The sequence below is a fragment of the Cantharellus anzutake genome (genome assembly GCF_015039405.1).
Source record: "Cantharellus anzutake strain C23 chromosome Unknown EI90scaffold_1, whole genome shotgun sequence".
NCBI lineage: Eukaryota > Fungi > Basidiomycota > Agaricomycetes > Cantharellales > Hydnaceae > Cantharellus > Cantharellus anzutake.
Window position 1 is genome coordinate 1,775,749 of NW_024066951.1, and position 19,436 is coordinate 1,795,184.

General features: G+C 51.0%; 3 protein-coding genes across 3 annotated transcripts; 2 read left to right on the plus strand and 1 right to left on the minus strand.

Annotated features, from left to right (window-relative positions):
* Positions 1 to 27: 27 nt before the first annotated feature.
* On the plus strand, positions 28 to 1,947 carry EI90DRAFT_45518 (uncharacterized protein). Its single transcript, XM_039067637.1, has 2 exons — positions 28 to 937; positions 996 to 1,947. The coding sequence occupies exons 1-2, from the start codon at positions 224 to 226 to the stop codon at positions 1,899 to 1,901; spliced, it is 1,620 nt and encodes a 539-aa protein (XP_038923974.1). The 5' UTR covers positions 28 to 223; the 3' UTR covers positions 1,902 to 1,947.
* Positions 1,867 to 3,221, minus strand: EI90DRAFT_2987399 (uncharacterized protein). The gene is made up of 5 exons (XM_039056012.1): positions 3,071 to 3,221; positions 2,883 to 3,014; positions 2,471 to 2,809; positions 2,282 to 2,407; positions 1,867 to 2,220 (listed from the first exon to the last, which is right to left on the minus strand). Exons 1-5 carry the CDS (start codon positions 3,123 to 3,125, stop codon positions 1,994 to 1,996), a joined length of 879 nt encoding a protein of 292 aa, XP_038923975.1. The 5' UTR covers positions 3,126 to 3,221; the 3' UTR covers positions 1,867 to 1,993.
* Positions 3,222 to 4,416: 1,195 nt separating this feature from the next.
* Positions 4,417 to 7,461, plus strand: EI90DRAFT_3149527 (uncharacterized protein; the record flags this gene model as incomplete). Its single annotated transcript, XM_039065591.1, has 6 exons — positions 4,417 to 4,893; positions 4,948 to 5,019; positions 5,071 to 5,301; positions 5,363 to 5,631; positions 5,686 to 6,179; positions 6,225 to 7,461. The coding sequence occupies exons 1-6, from the start codon at positions 4,602 to 4,604 to the stop codon at positions 7,459 to 7,461; spliced, it is 2,595 nt and encodes an 864-aa protein (XP_038923976.1). The 5' UTR covers positions 4,417 to 4,601.
* Positions 7,462 to 19,436: the final 11,975 nt, after the last annotated feature.

The window sequence follows — 19,436 nt, forward strand, 5'->3', positions numbered from 1 at the left end:
TTAGCCTCCTTATCTGCTTGTTTTGATCTCACTCAGTGCGTGTTGGCTTTATCTTTATTAGGTTCTTAACGAAGACGGAGATCCCATTGTCGAGATAACAGAGCCAGTCGCTTCGAATTCACAATCTTCAACTGCCGAGGCGCCGCCAAGACCGCAACCTTTGGAGGCGCGGAGCGCCGAAGAATGTCAACGACGCAAGAGAGAACGTGAGGCTTGGCTTGACATGCTTGAAGCAAACGAAGAGGAAGAAGAAGAACGTAGACGGTCAGGGGAAGGGAATGTCCAACGGGCGAAGGACGCGAAGATCCCTGTGAAAGCTAGCCCCAAATCTGGCGAACCCGTTACAGAGAAGCCGAAAAAGCAACCGACGCCACCTGCCTCTCAACTGCAACAACCAGAATCTAGCCGAACACATCCTTCCCCTTCCTCCGCTTCTCCGTCCCAACCCCTGACTACACGACCCGGCAAGAAATCAGTTAGTTTTGCCGAACCTGAGCAGGCTGACGAACGTCCCTCTCCTAACAATGGAACTGAATCATGGGGTGACGTCGTTCCAGCCCGACTAAAAGATGTCAAGCCTACGGCAGTGCAGCCTATGCAAATGAACGTCGTTGAGAGGACATCCAAGTCTGTGATCCCTCCGCAGCCCGGTAGTACACGTCGGATCGCTCGCATCATCCAAACGCCTACTGCGGATTCTGACGATGATGATGATGACGAAGATCATCTTCTCGATTCTTCGGCATCGAATGACAGCTCGGGAAGTGAGGAAGAAGACCCCGACGATGAAGATGGCGATGATTTCAACGAATTGAGAATGCAAGCAGACATTTCGATGGAGTACTTCCGCCAACAGGGGATGTTGAAGGGGCTTTCGCAGACCATACCCCCACCCGATCCTCGGCCAACCCAAAAGTTGGGTGATTGGGATCAACCGGTTAGTTGCCACTGCTTTTATTCTCAAGGGTGCGCTGTGTGCTCATCGAAGACGGTAGTACGTCCCACTGGAAGCCAATCGCGCATCGACGAAAGCGCGTCCATCGTCCATGTCTCGCTTCAAGGCTGAGCGAACGGCCGGGGATCCTACACCCAGCGACCCGCGTCTTGCCTCAGCGATCAGGTTTGGAAAGTTTGAAAAGGGTCAACTTGTTACCCGGGATGATGAAGTCAGCGGGGATGAAGACGATCTTGATGCGTTGGACAAACGAAGCGGTGGGATTATTGAGAGGATACTGAAGGGTGACCCTACGTTATATGAGGATGATGGTGGTTCTGGTTCTGCAGAGCTCAATTCAGGGTCGCCGGCTGGAGAATCGCAGCAAGCCAATGTTGTCGAGAGCAAAACTGGCCTTCCTGCCGTCCCTATTACTGTCACTCGGCCCAGTGAAAGCACAGTCGCCTCCATTACGGAGAGTTCTACTTCCGAAGTCGTGGATCGGCTGGCCCCAAGCCCCTCCGCATCGATTTCTGGCTCCCGATTAAAGACGTCAAAACCGTCGGCTTCGACAGCATCACGGACTGCTAAGCCTGCTATCGGCAACGCCACAGACAAGAGGTCTCTTGCTGTTCCATCACCTGTATCCAAATCCACTCGAGTCACCACACCATCCTTGGGACGTCTGAGTTCGGGGCCAACCAATGTACCGGCCGCTTTCTATGATCCTGCAGGTGGCTTCACGTCTGTCATCCTCACACCGGAGCAAGCGGCTCTGCCTGGTTCTGCCATGCCTCCGCCCGAGAATCCAACTAATACCAGCGCTGCGTCATTTCCAGGCCGGAGAATAAGCACCATGTCAGCTGCCGTAGTGGAGTCCGTAAGTAGTCATAATAGGCAGGACGCTCGAGCGGGACCAAGGAAAACTGGGGAACGGATTTCGCGATTTAAAGCGGAGAGAATGTGATGCTCGTTCCAAATCATACATTGGTGTATCATTAGTCAACAGCGTACAGAGTAACAAGCATTAATAGTATCCTGAGATCCTGAAAGCAGTCTTTATGTAACGGTGACATATTCTCCCTTGCCATCGCGAATGATGACAACTTCGCAGTCAATCTTTTCACCTGTGTCCATGCAGTGGACGAGTGTGAAATCCAACAAGTCGACCTTGACGCTGCGCTTTTCCATGAAGGATCGGCCGAGGACGACATCGAAATGAGTTTCCTCGGACAGATAAACCTGATGTCGTGTGGTGGTTGAACCAAGAGTAATTGGCCATTCGCCTGAATATTGGATCGACATCAAGGGTTCAGTTCAACCATGACCACCACGATCAACTCTCACCGATCGAAATCAGACCAGTGTATCCGTACATTCCTGGGGTGGCATTTTCGGGAATAAAACCATGACGCTTGGCAAAATTACGAGAAATATACACATGGCGATATCCGCTCTTCAAGAGCATTCGGACTAAGCATACATCACGTCAGCCAAAGATTGGTCAGCGATGATAACCGAGGGAAAGTTGCACACCATTACTAACTGGACCGATGCTCCCTCTGACTGTGCGGACGCCGTTCTCGCTATGGAACCGATGAAAGTCTGCCTTAAATTTCGCCACACCGGTTGGTTCGTTATACGGAGCATCAGGTAAGGACCTGGTACTCCGACGAGAGCGAACACTGCGGAGAGACTTGGCATACGGGCGGGGGGCGGGAGGCTCGGTAGGGAGGAAGGTGTAAAAGTGAGGATTCTGGAACTCCGGAGGCACAGGAAGGGGTGTGTCTGGGTCATGCATGTGTATTGTAACTTCGGGTTCACTGCCCAGAGCGTCTGACTTGTGTCTCCATGCGAAAATAGAGTAGTCGGACTCTTAAGTACACAAGAGGTAGTTTTAGCGGAAGCCGAACGAGGGCTCGGCGCCGACTATTGACTGGCTACCTACCATCGTCTAAGTTCCAGTAGGAGCCGCCATGTTGGTATTTGACCCAGCCAGGACCAACGTGTTTCCCCCTCGCAGCGCCAATTGATTTACGGCTCAGTTTTTCAAATAGCATCTGTACGTTGTCCTGCTGCACTGTGTTAGGGAGTGGTGAGTAGCGTACCGAGATGCCAAGGAGCTAAACATCGCACAAGAATGCAGTATAGAAAAGGAAGAGTGGGGGGTGTGTATGTTCAAAATCTGCATATTTCTCTTGCGTGAGGAGTGATGGAGGGGTGACACTGGTGATGATCCCGATGTTAGAAGTACTCAAGTATCTCCGATTGTGAGACTTTGTTTCGGAATCCCACGTGACACTAACCCGCTCGGCTGTTTCTGGGGACGAGACTGCTTATGTAAGCTAGACTGGCCGCAGAGCAGCCTGTGGAAGTATAGTTTTATAACTCATCACAAATGTCTCATGCAACAAAAAGTTGAATCAAAAGTTACTTGGAATTGTAAAAGCTGATAATTGGACTGAGGAATTGTAAAAAAAAATGAGTTCTCATGGCTCTACAACCGTTCTCGACAACCAGCGCGTTTTATAAAAATCCAACAGTCCGAATTATAGAAAAAGACCCTCTACACATCCAGGAGAATTTCTACATGCTTAGCTGCTGTGTGACGAGCCTGAAATTGTTGGGTGATCATTTGTTTATTCGTGTGTACGTCGTCTCACTCAATAGCGCATTCTGGAGATGCCTGGGGCACACTCAGCTCAATTGATGCTCTTCTGACTTTAGAACAACTTCCTACCATGCTCCTTATACCCTTTTACATTTTCAGCGATTGGTATTAGTATTACGGAAAATTCGTTGCATACAAAACAATCAAAATCAACTGCCCATTTAATTCATTGGCGATGTATAGCTGTAACAACACTGAGGGCTTCATAAGGGCAAATTTCAGTGAAGCCCATCATCCATTCCTCAGGAAGGAAGCTCGGCATCGAGAACACACAGAATCTTGAGAGGAAACTATGGACAAAGTTGAGGCAGCAAAAGCCGCTGCCAGCCATGAAGCCCAGAAGGCACGAGATGAGAAGAAGAGAGTGGAGGAGGAGAAACTAGAGTGTACTATACTCCAGTTGGGTGCTACAGTGATTGCTGCAATGACGGGGGAAAAGCTAATTGAACAGATCAACAAGCTCGTTGGCTGGCCCCTAAGGACACCTTTATTCCTAATTGAACAGCAGTCAATAAGGTACGAGTTGGGCCCCGGAAGGCACTACTCCAAGATATTGTAAAACGCTATAATGCACGATCTGTAGAGTCGCCAGGATCTGCTATCTGAGGTACCATAACTGGTCTGTTTACATGCTCATTTTATAATGCGTGGATTTTTCTGATTGAGCGCTCAGTACATACTTTACATTGTATATTCACACTCTCTAGGTTTTTGTTGGGACTTGGAATACAGTTTCACGAGTTATCGATGGAACATTTGCGAGGCCATGTTTTGCCCAAATCTGATTACATAAGCGGTACACGGACACAACCTGAGTTGCCCAGTCCCACTGTTTCTCTTGATGGGATGCAGTGCAAGATGACTAACTGCCGCGACAGTGAATTCGGTCAACTCCGCTGCAACACGGCTAAAGGCGTGACCCGAGCATATAAATTATAACTTGGTGGACGCCGCCTGTCGCGCCAAGGGCCCGCTACTCTTGTCACAACTACTCCAATGGATGTCGACCCGGAAGATGGGGCTGCCAGGGATGATCGGAAAATGTTCGATAGTCGTGTTATCCTGGCGATCGATAACTATCGCTCTACAAATCCTGAAGTTTTCGGAGAAAAACTCGGTACTCGCGCAGCACCAAAATTGCTACATATATTGCTCTCAACCCATTCACCCACTGGTACCGTTCCTGACGAGGAGACATGTGATGAACATATCATCTTTGCCCCAAATTTACTGTCCAAGCTTTCTAAAGCATACCGCAACAAGTCTTTCTTTGAGTTGTTGAATGATGGTAAATTATGTTCGCTCTGTGGCAGTATTATAGTGTATATGATGCCATTACTAGTCGATGTGCGGCCCTTAACGGGCACTACTAGTCAGGTGGGTGGCGGGCTTCCAGCCAGTCGTAGTATTCGCGGTAAGCACCTGTTTATCATGAGCCCCTCATCCGCCTGACGGGTTGCATCAGGTCTTCAAGACGCATTTGAAGAGCCCTACCAAGGAGCAACGCACAAGCTGCTTATCGAGACATTGAACGATTATTGGCAGTCAAGTGCCGGGATGGCAAGACCATATAATTTGTCGCTATCAGTAATCCAGTCTTCGGGTATGGGGAAATCCAGAATGGTCGCTGAAGCCTCGCTCTCCATATTTACGATTCCAATCAATATTCGTGAGGAACTTGGCCATGGTCTCAAAAGTGCGCAATATATCATCGCGAATCCCATATTTGCGATCATCGATGTTAATTTTACCGCTAGCCTATCCTCCTCCAGACACAGAGTTTCGCCGTTATTTTCAAGGACATCATGCAAAAAGCGATCTTCGGCTGCAGGCAGAGTATGCAATTATATTGAGCGTGCTATTCACAAAGGCCGCCGCACTTCTCGAGACACTCAGGTTCAAATATAAAACAGGAGCAGAGCTAGCATATGAATGGGCTGAATATCTCGACGAAGGACGGACCGATACCGAAGTTGGTGTGAATAGGAAGGTGTTCCTGGATTCTGTGGTGGATGAGGCACGTAAGGTGATGTCTAGAGGTATTAATAGTTGCTGCCTCATGCTGAATTTCCTTGGGAAGCTCAAATTGATGGAGCTACAACCAGATGAAAGAGAAACCCAAACGAAACTGGAGGTGCTCAACACCAGAATGCGGAAGTCGTGTGACACGTTTGTTAAGGCCATGGCGAGTAATGATGGGGGAGCAGAAGTCAAATGCATCATTTACTTTGATGAAGCTCACCAGCTTACCGAACTCGTCCCACGGGAAAAGAACACGGCCCGGAGTTACTCGCCCTATCATAATCTTGGCACAGTGCTGTCTGAGCTGACAGAATTCCCTGTTTTTTTCATTTTTTTATCTACGAGTTCTCATCTCCAGAAATCCGCACCCTCGCCCGCTAGCCATCCATCAGTTCGCATTTCTCAGGGCTTCCGCCTTTTCCCTCCTTTCACTGAGCTGCCGTTCGACATATTTGCCAAAAAAGTATTTCAATCTTTGAAGGGCAAGAACAAAAAATGCAGCCTCGAAAACGTGGGCCAAACGGATGTAATGGTAGGGTTCGGACGTAGCCTGTAAGTGACTGCTACATTTGCGGCAGAATACTAAATTCGCAATAGATGGTATGTCCACCACAAAAACTGGTTGGAGCGGGGAGGATTATCTGTTATACCGTTCGCCAGAGACAAACTGATGGCGCAAGGGGACGAAGTGAAAGTATTCCATTCTCGCGTTGCTGCTCTGGGGGTTCGCATCGGGATAACTTTCGACAATACAACCCAAGCCTCGAGGATTACGGAATCAGAACTTGTTGAGTCTCACATGCGTGTTGTTTATGCTATCCCTGAGCATCGCGAGTTCATGCACACCGGATCGCCCTCTGAACCTATACTAGCTGAGGCAGCAGCAAGGTGTCTGAACGACCCTTTGGATGGCCGTGGAATAGAATTGCAAGGTCCAGAAATCCTAGCTCAGGCTTGTGAGAAGGGACTTCTTGCGAAGGGAGAGCGCGGGGAACTCTGCGGTCGACTTCTTGTGACCATTGCTCACGATATCGCCCTCAAACAAAGCCACTCTGTGCCAAAGAAACCTTCACCTGACCCATATTTCCATCGACCTGTCCCTGTCGTTGACTTTCTTAAGGCTCTATTTGCGAAGCCATTCGATGCTATGGTGTTGGAAGCCAAGTCGGTGACGGCCAAGGCGGACATCCCTGATTTGCAAACAGCATTTGCAAATGCTTATGTCTTTTTTTCCCATTTCGCCCTGGCCAAAAACTCTGAAATGCTGTCTGCTCCAAACCTGGCAGTAGCTCTGCTGCGTGGCATGGCCCTCCAAGCCAAAGATAATCAGAAGTCGATTGATGCTGTTATTCCTGTTCATATGCGTCACGCAGCCGAGCCCATCTCACTGAAATCGACGTCAGTCATCAACTTGCAATTTAAGAACCGCGAAGAGGCTGAATATTGTCGCGTTTCTCGCGGAATCACCGTTCCGGATAACACGATGCCAGTAATATCAATCATTTTCGAGCTCGGAGACAGGGAGATGGGAGGGGAGGGGCTTGTGACCATTACTCACGAGACACATCGCGAGACTCGCGGCTCTAAAAACAAAGTGCACCCAGAAGACCACCACTATGAAATTGTCGCTTATGGCTGCACTTCGAAGACTTTCGCAGCGGTTTCACCAGCTATTGAGCCACATTACCAGTCTACTCTCGCGGTTCCCACTATTGTTGAGGACTTTCCTCGGGCGACAAAGGGCAAAAGTTTGGAAGCCTTTGAGAACCTGAAACCGTTTTTTGATGGCCTCCGAGAATTCGCGGAATGGTCAAAGCAGTTGGAAAGTGATTGATTGGCTTGTACATGGCCTTCATGTCCCAGGAATACAGATCCCATATGATTTTTGTCGGGTATTGGTTTTGTTTCGTAGTTTTTGGTCATATTCAAGCATTGTTACTTTGCACACAGAGTCACTAACCACTCCCGATATTACGCAATTGGCGACGCTGAAAATTTGTCATCATCTTCCCTTTTGGGTTGTTTGCTTTTCTTTACATGCTTTCTTTTACGTCATCTTGCCTGTCCTTTACTCTCCTTCCACCATTTCCGCTCCCACTCGGCTCTTGTCCTTAAAGTCTCGGCTTACAGCTGTTTGCAGAAAAATCTGCCGTCTTGAATTTATCGGGTATGTGACCCTGGTCATTCATTTTCCTAAAAAAGTTGGAAGGATCAGGTTCAACGAAATAGGATTCCCTTATATGGATAAGCGACTTAGTGCCGGGGTCCAATCGCCCATGCAAGGAACAAGAGAGTGTACAATATTGACATCTGATGTCAACCCAGCACTATTGCTTCTCCTACTCACAGCCTACCATTGACCACTGTTGGCACTTAGCGTTCTGTGATTGGGGGACCAAGAGTGTGTGAGGGGTGCATGGAAATCGGCCGGGTGTGCCAGGGAATGGGTGGTGGGACATCCGGACATGGTGTCAGGGTTCAGCACCCTGCCTTAGGGTGCCCCGGACTCCCCACCTACTTTACCCCCTTTTATTCTTTGACTGTTGCCTTGTTGTTGCCTTTGTGTGTTGTGTACACGCGCGCGCACGGGATAGCGTGGGAACTTTCTGAGCGAGCAGCTCGCCCAGAATGTTCCCACGGGTCACAGCCACAGTTCTGGGTGAGCAACTCACCCAGAACATTCCCATGCTTACTGGGCACTGCCACCTGGATGTTCCCTCCAGGTCACACTACACAACTCTAGGAGCTGTATAGTTGTGGGCATGTGACCCATTCCTTTATATAGCAACCATGCAGGGAGATGGCATAGGCATGTTACGGGGATGGGGGAAATTCCCCATTCCTCGATCCGTTCTTATAGTGGGATGAGTGAGGTCATATCTGGTCTGTACCATAACAGGATATGTAATTGATGAGTGATCCCAGTCTTGCCTGGGGGTGGACGATCAAATTCCCATCGATCGTGATTGGTGATGTAGTGAGCTATTAAGGGATTGATGGTAGGTAGTCGGAGATGCCAGGGCGGACGGGTCAGCCACGGGTACTTGGCGCTCCTCAATGGAGCGTACCGTGTGCGAGGTCGCGACTTGTGAGATGGGTGAGAACTTCATATAGTTGCCATCGGGTACTTGGCGTTCGCAGTGCGAACGTACCGGTAGCAGGTTGATGTCATAAGCGTGCAATGAGGATTGACTAGTAGGGCCTTCGGTGACTTGGCGTTCCCAAAGGGAACGTACCGTTGGCAGGGAAACATGATGACTGGCGAAGGAAGGAACAGACGGTGGATGGGCGGCGACTTGGCGTTCGCGTAGCGAACGTGCCGGCATCACGGGAAGGCGGGCCTCAAAGTATTCACGATCTCCATGATCATGAGGTGACATCGTAGGTTGAGTACTGGGGGGAGAGCGGAGTGATGAAGACCCATAGGGTACAGATTCAATAGGACGATACACCTGTCGAGAGTCTTCGACTCTTGACCTTGAGTTCTCGCGGCGAGGGCCGTTAGAGGACTCGATATAACCAGACTTATAAGACATATTGAGAGTTGTACAGTCACACGGGTTCAGTTGAGTCACAGGGAGGGTTGTTACAGAGGACGGTACACGAGACAGTTGTAGAGCAGTTGTTAGTTAGCGGGAACCGCCTTCAGCGGTTTCCATACAAGACGCGTGACTATCTACAAATGGTAAGGTCGTGGGAAATCCTGCGAAACACAAACAACCTTGGCCAGCACCAAAACCCCAATGGGGAAAGCTTTGCACGAGGGGGGGAAAGGGGTAGAACGGGTAAGGAGGATAGGGTATCAGGATAGAGGACGGAAGGGAGAAAGAGGGGAGGAGCGATAGAGAGGGGAAGTCTTTGACCATGCGACGGATATGGTCATTGGAGACTCCGTATCCGTAACAAGGCAAGTGTATATATTATCTTTCCTTTTACTATACATCTCATGCCCCGCATAGTGTGAGGACAGGCCAGATGGGGGTTGAGGTCAGGGAGCCTCCGAGTCCGAGGCCGGGCCCTGACACATGGAGGGGGAAGTGGCAAGCATGTTGAAATTGGCGTTTGCATCGAAATTGGCGATTGCAGCGGCACTGGAGGGTGCTGAGGGGCTGGAAGGGGAGTTGGAGTGACCAAATGTGGTGAAACTGGCTGCTTGGACGATTTTGAGGTGGACCCACGTGACGATTGTTGGTTGGCATTGGGGTGTTCTCAGCTGAGTCTCTTTCATCTGGCTTGGGGTTTTGTGATTGAGCGACTAGCTAAGTTCTATTCACATTTCAAACACATCAAGAAGGCTGTCGCCTCATATCTGTTTGAGATGAGGCCTTCCAGCACCATTCTGACATGCTCCCAGCCCATCCCAGCTGATTTTCCTCCCAAATCCCCTGCTCCAGCACCATTAACCCAATTTCGTGTCAACCTCATGCAATCACGTGTCCACTTGTGCAGACATGACTGGTTCATGAACTGGTGCCAAAATCGAAGCGGGGCATATACCCCAGTGCTGCTAGGGGAACTAATTGCTGATGGCAAAAGCGGGTGAGGCAGTAGATGGCTGCTCCTGTGGCCGAATCATAAGCCCTTTCCCTCTCAATCGTCTCCAGTGTCAGACTCGTACCCAGTTGGAGGAGCTCTGTGGACATGCAAAATAATAAGCTAACCTAAATGCCCCACCCAGTGCGTTCTGCAAAGAGCATGTGAATGGCCACGTGCTTCTTTTTTTTCGGAGAAGAAATTGTTTATTTTCTGTATGTAACTGATTCCGGTTTCTCACAATTTGTATTGTGTGTAATAATACATATTTATAATTTCAACGGCAGCTGACTGTCATATCCATCCCCGGCCATCGACTTCCGGTCCCTCCGTTCCCTCCGTTCTAACTCCGCTCCTCTCTCACCAACCTCGGAGCCCCCGTATTCCGCAAACCTCTTGGTACCCCTCAATGGTCACCACCCCCTCATTTCAATTTATTACCTACGCCTCCCTAAGTACGGAGCCCCGAAGACTTCCAGACAGCTCCGACGTCCGCTAGCGCACCCCCGCCTCCGCTGGGCAATACACTCGCCTGCCCTGCAGAGCCCACCTTCGGGCCTATCCCTCCTTTCCGTTAACCCTGCGAACCGACTCGTCGGTAATATTCAGTCGGCTAATGTTCAACCCCGTTAGCTCCGCTCCGTTCGGCTCCACCAATTGCGGAACCGTCTCCGCTGTAACCATATATATATCCCACTTGTACATAGGTTATGCCCCAGTAGTAAAATCAACTAGAGTTACCCCCTAGGTTCTAATTGCCAGTCAGTAAGTTAGGGCACGGACATGTCACTAGGCACAGCGCTCTTGGCAGAAGTCGCTGAGGCCAAAGCCCTCCGTTACGGAGACATTCCTTCGTCTCGAGTCTGGTCTCTGACACTGACATTGGTGGTTCTTTACCCTAATGGTTAAGACCAAGCCTTGGTTGGTCCATCTTGCTTTAGGGATTCCTGTTTGATTCAGAGTTGTTGTTTCTTTTTTTTTGTTGTTTTTTTTTCTTTGGCATCCAGAGTATTTGGGTTGGGTGGTTGTGTGTTTGCGTCTATTCAATTTTGAATCGGTTGGGTGTTGGGTGGGTTGGGAAGGGTTGGGTTGGGCAGATGTGTGTTTATGTGTCTATACACTTTTGAATTGGTTGGGCATTGGGTCAGGGGGTGGTTGAGAGGGTTGGGTTGTGGTTACGAAGTACGATAGTCAACTTGATGCATTGCTTAGACTTACATCTCACATATTTACAATTTAAATACTCTGGTTGCTTTTGGAATTGTATTTTACATTTTCCTTTCACATGCATGTGAGCGTTGTGGAACGTGCTGGGTGGGGCATTTAGGTTTAGTAAAATAATAGCTTTTTTACGCAATGTAAATAAATGTTCTCACACTGGTACTCGACTGCTTCCGATGCTAGTCACGTTCTGTACTCAATACAAAAGATCACATGGTATGGAGTTAAACAAATATCCGATCACCTACTCCAAAACTTAGCCTGCGACACTTCGCTCCTCCAACTGGGGCAAACTGTAGGTGGCGATGCATCGGAAACACCTGACTCTCATGCTAAGCCTGAATGAGTTGTACATAGAGGTTGTGCAATGTAATTGTTAGTGTTGACACATGCAGTCATTATACCCAACCCAACCCATAGAGACTTGGAAGCACCTTGAGGGTTGTGAAATCGACAACCTGGGCATGTGCGGAAATTAACACTTCATATAATACTTCTATAGCATTCTGTAGTTGGTGCTTTGTGAAGCGGTATGAGCGTGAGCCAAGGCTATGCAGCCTTTTTTGGCTGCAGGTGTTCGATTCCCACTTTTTTTTCTCCTTCTTTACTCCTTAGTGTAAATGGGAGGTTGTTACAATTATTCCTGAGACCATAAAAAAAGGTTCACTGAGTGGGAATCGAACACCCACAGCCAAAAAAGGCTGCATAGCCTCAGCTCACGCTCATACCGCTTCACTACAAAGCACCAACTACAGAAGGCTATAGAAGTATTATATGAAGTGTTAATTTCCGCACATGCCCAGGTTGTCAATTTCACAACCCTCAAGGTGCTTCCAAGTCTCTATGGGTTGGGTTGGGTATAATGACTGCATGTGTCAACACTAACAATTACATTGCACAACCTCTATGTACAACTCATTCAGGCTTAGCGTGAGAGTCAGGTGTTTCCGATGCATTGCCACCTACATTTTGCCCCAGTTGGAGGAGCGAAGTGTTGTGAGCTAAGTTTCAGAGTAGGTGATTGGATATTTGTTTAACTCCGTACCATGTGATCTTTTGTATTGAGTACAGAACGTGACTAGCATCGGAAGCAGTCGAGTACCAGTGTGAGAACATTTATTTACATTGCATAAAAAAGCTATTATTTTGCGCATCCACGGAGCTCCTCCGACTGGGTACGAGTCTGCTCCAGTGTTAGTTGCCTCCATTCCAATAATAAAACCAGTGTTGCACCAGGATATTTTGACATTGACTTCATAAACATCTATAATGGATGGTCCTTGCTTTTATTCTTCCATTCCGCTTTTTTAATCCTCTCTTTGTACTCATCCAAATACATGTTGTATTGAGTGAAAGAGTGGTGGGTTCTGCCGCATCAGGTGGCAATCACCAGTTATTTTTATAGCCTAAGTATATTCGTGAAACAAAATAGAAATAGATTCATGCTGGGACAGGTGAAAGGAAACATGCGCTGTGCAGAGTCAAGTGAAGCGCGAAGCGCAAGCACTCTAGTAGGCACCCTGTAGCGTAATTAATGTAGTACGATGCTAGTTGAGCCATTCCAAGACCGAGCTGAATTGCTACATCACTACAAGGATCTGCACACTGGCATGTAGGTGTCTGCAACTGTCTTCCTCTATGTGCACATGCATTGCTTCCACAGTACAACGGTGCTGTGAGGTACATTAATCAGCAACAGCATGGGGGTCGAAGGACAGGAGCAAGGTTTCAGTGCAGGCATCCCAGGAAAGGGGTTGAGGGAGGTGGCAGACAACAATGCGTGTCGAGCTGAGGGGTTGAAGAATGATCAATCTCGCATGCATGGCACTTTTCCAAGGGAGGGCCCCAATAATTAGTTAATGACCCAGTTGCTCTTGTTAATTGCCATGCAATCCAGCTGGCCCCAATGGGAAACTGTGGGGCGAAAAAAGACAAATAATTCATCAGCATTGCATCTGTGTTCACTGAGATGCAGTCAAAAAGAAAACTTGTACACTTACTGGTACAATGACCTACCAACTGTTCAACTGATGGAATATGAACACTCCAATCAGTCCACCACCCACTTAGCCAAATGTTCAGCTCGTTGTTCCACAATCTCTCCCATTGTTAGAACCGGGCGGATTCGGACGACTCCGGAGTGGAATCGGAGACTTAGCATGGAAGGACCTCGGCCTCAGCGACTCAGGTGGAGCGCTGTGCCATTGTGTCAGGGCCCGGCCTCAGACTCGGAGGCTCCCTGACCTCAACCCCCATCTAACCTGTCCTCACACTATGCGGGGCATGAGATGTATAGTAAAAGGAAAGATAATATACACTTGCCTATGCAGGGCATGAGATGAGAAGAAGGGTAAAGGTCTCATCTCCCCACATGGTTGCTATATAAAGGAATGGGTCACATGCCCACAACTATACAGCTCCTAGAGTTGTGTAGTGTGACCCGGAGGGAACATCCAGGTGGCAGTGCCCAGTAAGTGTGGGAACGTTCTGGGTGAGTTGCTCACCCAGAACTGTGGCTGTGACCTGTGGGAACATTCTGGGCAAGCTGCTCGCTCAGAAAGTTCCCGCACTATCCCGTGTGTGCATGTACACAACACACAAAGGTGTCACGACCCCGGCAATTCCCACGGTCAGGTGATCATTCCCCACGCCTCTTCCTTCCCCGCTTTGACCCCATCAACCCCGCTACCTGCCCGACGCCGCCTGAACAAGCCCACCACCCTTCCCCGTTACCACTACCTGTTTCCACGGCCCGTCACGGGCCTACGAGTCTTTCTTTATCACGCTTGTCTTTCCTGATGGCTGTACACGGCTGTCCTTCTCCCACACTCTTTGTTTGTTTTCGCTTCTTCTTAACCCCGCCCGCAATCTCCGTGAGATCTGGCGACTTAATTCCATTCATTCTGTTATACTTAAATACCGGTTGTACACTACCTAGTACTGTAGTTCGAAAATCAACTAGGGTTACCCCCCGCACTATCTGTCTGACCCAGTCGCACCTCCCATCTTCTGAAATATCGGGGCCGCGTCAAGTACGAGGCGCAACGCTCACGAACGAGTCGTTGAAGCCGAAACCCCGTTCCGCTGCGATTGTCATCCCCGCCCTTGACGGGCTGTTACGCCGAAGCAGCGGACCTTAACGGTCGCCGACGGCGAGTCACGGTAACGTATTCCCACGCCCTGACAGTATTTTCGAACTCCCCTCGCTCTTGACGTTAAACGATGTCTCGCAAACCCAGAACCCGTTCTCAGACCCGCCAACCAGTGGCTGGTACTTCCGCATCACCATACACGCAGTACACCTCGCACGTATTATTTGATAGGGAAGAGTCAGACGAACCGATTTTTGAGAGCTTCACGGCAGACCGGGCAGGCTTGCGGTCCTCAACGCCGGTGAAACGCCGTCGATACCGCTGGCAACGAACGCCGAGCGAAGTTGACAGCGATTCACTTGTGGATGAGGCCGAGTCAACGGCCCAGATACCAGTCGAGCCGGTGCCAGAACCTGAACCCGAACCAGAGCCAGCGCCACGAGAAGAGCTACCCGCAGATCCGCCGGTTACGGTCAATGAGATCGAAGAGATCGACATTGACCAAGCAGAGCAAGCCCTGCTGAAGGGACGTATGGCCTTCATACTCACAAAGGCAATCAGCGACCTTGCTTGAACCACTCGCGACATCCGCCAGATGATCCCGCCGCCGGCACCACCCCCAGCTCCTGCACCGCCGCCTCGACCTGAACCAGCCCGAAAGAAGGTCCGTGAACCCGAACCATTCGACGGCTCTGACCGTAACAAACTCCGTACGTTCTTCGTCCAATGTGAAGTAAACTTTATGACCCGCGCCCGAGCCTTCCCGACCGAGGCTGACAAAGTCCTATTCGCCGTCTCATACTTGAAGGGGGCGGCACTGGACTGGTTTGAGCCCGATATCCTTTGCGGCCACCGGCCCGGTCGACAACCACGGTGGATGAACGACTGGACAAGGTTTGTAGGAGAACTCGAACGTAACTTTGGCCCGCGCGACCCCGTCGGCGAAGCTGAAGAGCGTTTGTTCAACCTAACAATGAAGGATGGACAGACCATCGGGAAGTACGTCACCGAGTTCAACCGCTACGCGGGTAAGTTGGACGACTGGGGTGAAGGAGCCCTCCGCGCCCTGTTCTACCGCGGTCTGCCCGATCGTATCAAAGACGAAATCACTCGGTTTGGTAAGCCAACGTCGTTATACGACCTACGAGACCTCGCCGATGAGATCGATACACGCTACTGGGAACGAAAGACCCAGACTGATCGGCGCCATAAACCCGCCTCCGACACCTATGATAAAGGCTCCCCAAAACCACCCCCCGCCAAATCCCACCGATCCGCCACACCTTCCCCCGCCACACCATCCACATCTGCTACCAATAAGCCAAAGGACAAGTACCCCAACGGTAAGCCTAAATCTGACCTCGCCGCAAAACTCGGGACAGATGGCAGGCTGACCAAGGAAGAGCGTCAACGGCGCTTCGACAATAACTTGTGCATGTTCTGCGGTAAACCGGGACATGTAGCTAAAGAGTGCTACAAGGCCAGGTCAAGTGCGGCTAAGGCCAGAGCGGCCAAAGTCGCCACACCAGAACCGGCCACAACACCAGAGCCGGAGTCAGACTCATCGTCTGACGCAAAAAACTAACCGGCAACCCTCCGGACGCCGCACGATCGGAGGGTTGTACTCAACCCCTTTGTGCGAAGAGGGAGGTACGCTTGAACGCGTCCGCCCTATCGGACCCCAATTCTCTTTCTTTCTCTGTTTCTTTCGGTTCCTGTGATGGTCGATTTCCCGCTTCAAGGGGGAATGCCCCCGGCTCTCCTTTGTCTTCCAATTCCGGGGCCTCTGTCCCCCACTCAAAATTGTTTTCCGCTAATGGACCACCCTCATTTTCTCTTACCAACTGTGATCCCTCTTTTGTTTTTCCCGCTCTAATTGATTCAGGATCTTCTGATTGTTTTATTGATACTAAACTTGTTAATAAACACAATTTACAGACCTACTCCGTACCTGCGATGCAGCTCCGCTTGTTCGACGGCACGACGAATCACATGATAACGCGCGCCGTCGATCTCCCCGTCCACTTTGCTACCGGCGATGTTACCCCGACAACATTTTATGTCACCCCGTTGGATGGCTCTTGTGCTATCGTCCTGGGACACAACTGGCTCGCCCGCTACAATCCGTTGATTGATTGGGCAAAGAGCAGTATATCTTTCCGGACGTCTGAACAACCCAGGCCGACCCCCCAGAGCTCTCCTGTAACCCCGCCGAGTGTAGCCCCTCCAGCGGGCACACCGGTCCCCGCCGCCAACACGCCGTGTAACCCCGACCGCCAGGCCCCTTCCATTGAGTTTGTTAGCCCAGCGGCGTTTGCCTGGGCCGCAAAACTCGACGGCTCCGTAACTTTCAGCCTGAGCATCCCGTCTCGAGCAAGCGAGCTGTGTGCAACCGCGACCTCCGAGCCTGCCGACCTCGACGCCGTACCAAAGGCCTATCACGAATACGCCGATGTGTTTAGCAAAAGCAAGGCTAACACTCTGGCACCACATCGTGAATTCGACCTGAGGATCGAGCTAGAGGAAGGTACGCACCCCCCGTTGGGAACCTTGTATTCCCTATCCCCGACCGAGCTTGAGGCCCTTCGAGCGTTTCTTGACGAGCACCTAGCTACCGGCTTTATTAGGCCGTCTTCGTCGGCGCACGCCGCGCCGGTGCTCTTTGTCCGCAAAAAGGACGGTTCACTCCGCCTTTGCGTAGACTTTAGGGGCCTCAACCGGATAACCAAGAAGGATAGATACCCGCTGCCACGCATAGCAGACCTACTGGACGCCCCGAGCCAAGCCAAAATTTACACCAAGCTCGATCTGCGGCACGCATACCATCTTGTGCGTATCGCCGCGGGTGATGAATGGAAGACATCCTTCCACACCCGCTACGGCTCCTACGAATGGCTAGTCATGCCATTCGGTCTCACCAACGCGCCCGCAGCGTTCCAGCGGTTTGTCAACTCCATCTTTGCCGACCTCCTCGACGTCTGTGTTGTCGTCTACCTAGATGATATTCTCGTATACTCAGAAGACGAGGCCTCCCATGAGGAGCACGTCCGAGAAGTCCTCCGCCGGTTACGACAACACGGCCTCTTTGCAAACCCGAAGAAGTGCGAATTCCACACAGACACCACGGAGTACCTCGGGTACGTCCTTTCTCCCAACGGGCTAACCATGTCTGCGGAAAAGGTTAAGGCCATCCAAGATTGGCCCGAACCCCGTAAGGTGAAGGACGTTCAGTCCTTCCTAGGATTCGCAAATTTCTATCGGCGTTTTATCCATGAATATTCCGATATTGTGGTACTGCTGACCCGACTCACCCGCAAGGGAGTCCCCTGGGTGTTCTCTGACGACTGCCGCGCGGCGTTTCAACGCCTTAAGCGGGCCTTTACCTCTGCCCCCATCCTAACCCATTGGGTCCCCGATGCGCCGATTATTATCGAGACAGACGCCTCCGATTATGCAATATCGGGCATCATCTCCATCCGCTGCCCGGATGATGAGATACGCCCTGTTGCCTTTCAGTCAAGGACGCTGACGGCGCCGGAACTCAATTATGACACCCACGATAAGGAGCTTCTAGCCATCTATGAAGCCTTTCGAGGATGGCGGCACTACTTAGAGGGCTCGGGAACACCCATCGACGTGGTCACCGACCACAAAAACCTGGAATATTTTTGCACCACTAAACTCTTGACCCACCGTCAGGCATGGTGGTCGGAGTTCTTATCCCAATTCAACATGGTGGTCCGTTTCCGCCCGGGAAAATTGGGCGCGAAACCGGACGCGTTGACTAGACGGTGGGACGTCTACCCCAAAGAGGGGGATAGGGACTACGCTCGCGTTAACCCTCAAAACTTCAGACCAGTGTTCACGCAGGAGCAGCTCGCGTCCTCCCTAAGAGCTACTTACCTCGCCGAACCCGTCCTCCGCGCAAGTTCCCTCGTCGACATCAACGCTATCCATAAGGACATCATCACCGCCCTTCCCCATGACCCCGCCGTTGCGGACTATCTCACCGCCGCGATACCAGAGGATTCCCGCTGGTCTAGGGACGCAGACAGCCTCATAAGGCTAGACAACCGGATCTACGTCCCAGACGCCAACGACCTCAGGCTCCGCGTGCTGAGATACAAGCACGATCACCCACTCTCTGGGCACTTTGGACGGAACCGTACCTTGGATCTTGTCCGCCGGGAGTATACTTGGCCGGGTGTGCGCACCTTCGTTAAAGACTACGTGTCTTCTTGCACCGCTTGTGCCCGCGCCAAAACTCCCCGCCACAAGCCGCACGGCCTGCTCAAACAGCTCCCAATCCCCGAACGACCGTGGCACTCCATCTCCATGGACTTCATAGAACACCTCCCCGCCTCTTCTGGTCACACCGCCATATTGGTCATCGTCGACCGGTTGTCCAAACAGTGCGTCTTCGTACCGTCTACAGACACCGTCACGGCGCCGGATTTGGCAAAGCTGTTCTTACTCCACGTCTTCTCCAAGCACGGCGTTCCCTCCCACATCACCTCGGATAGGGGATCCGAGTTCATCTCCCACTTCTTCCGCTCCCTGGGCAAGGCCCTCGATATACGGCTACATTTCACCTCGGGATACCACCCTGAAGGCGACGGTCAAACCGAGCGGATGAACCAGACCCTGGAGCAGTACCTCCGCGTCTATTGTAACTACCAGCAGGACAACTGGTCCGAACTCTTGCCCCTTGCCGAGTTCGCCTACAATAATGCCCCGAATGCTACCACGGGGGTTTCACCGTTCTTCGCCAACAAGGGGTATCACCCCAACCTTGCCGTCCATCCCGAGCGAGATCTGACCTCGGCGCGAGCACACGATTACTCGGTCGATCTCGACTCTCTCCACCAGTTCCTCCGTGAAGAGATGACCCATGCCCAGCAGCGCTACCAAGGCCCTGCAGACGCTCGACGGCTCCCCGCACCGCCGTTCGACATCGGCAGCT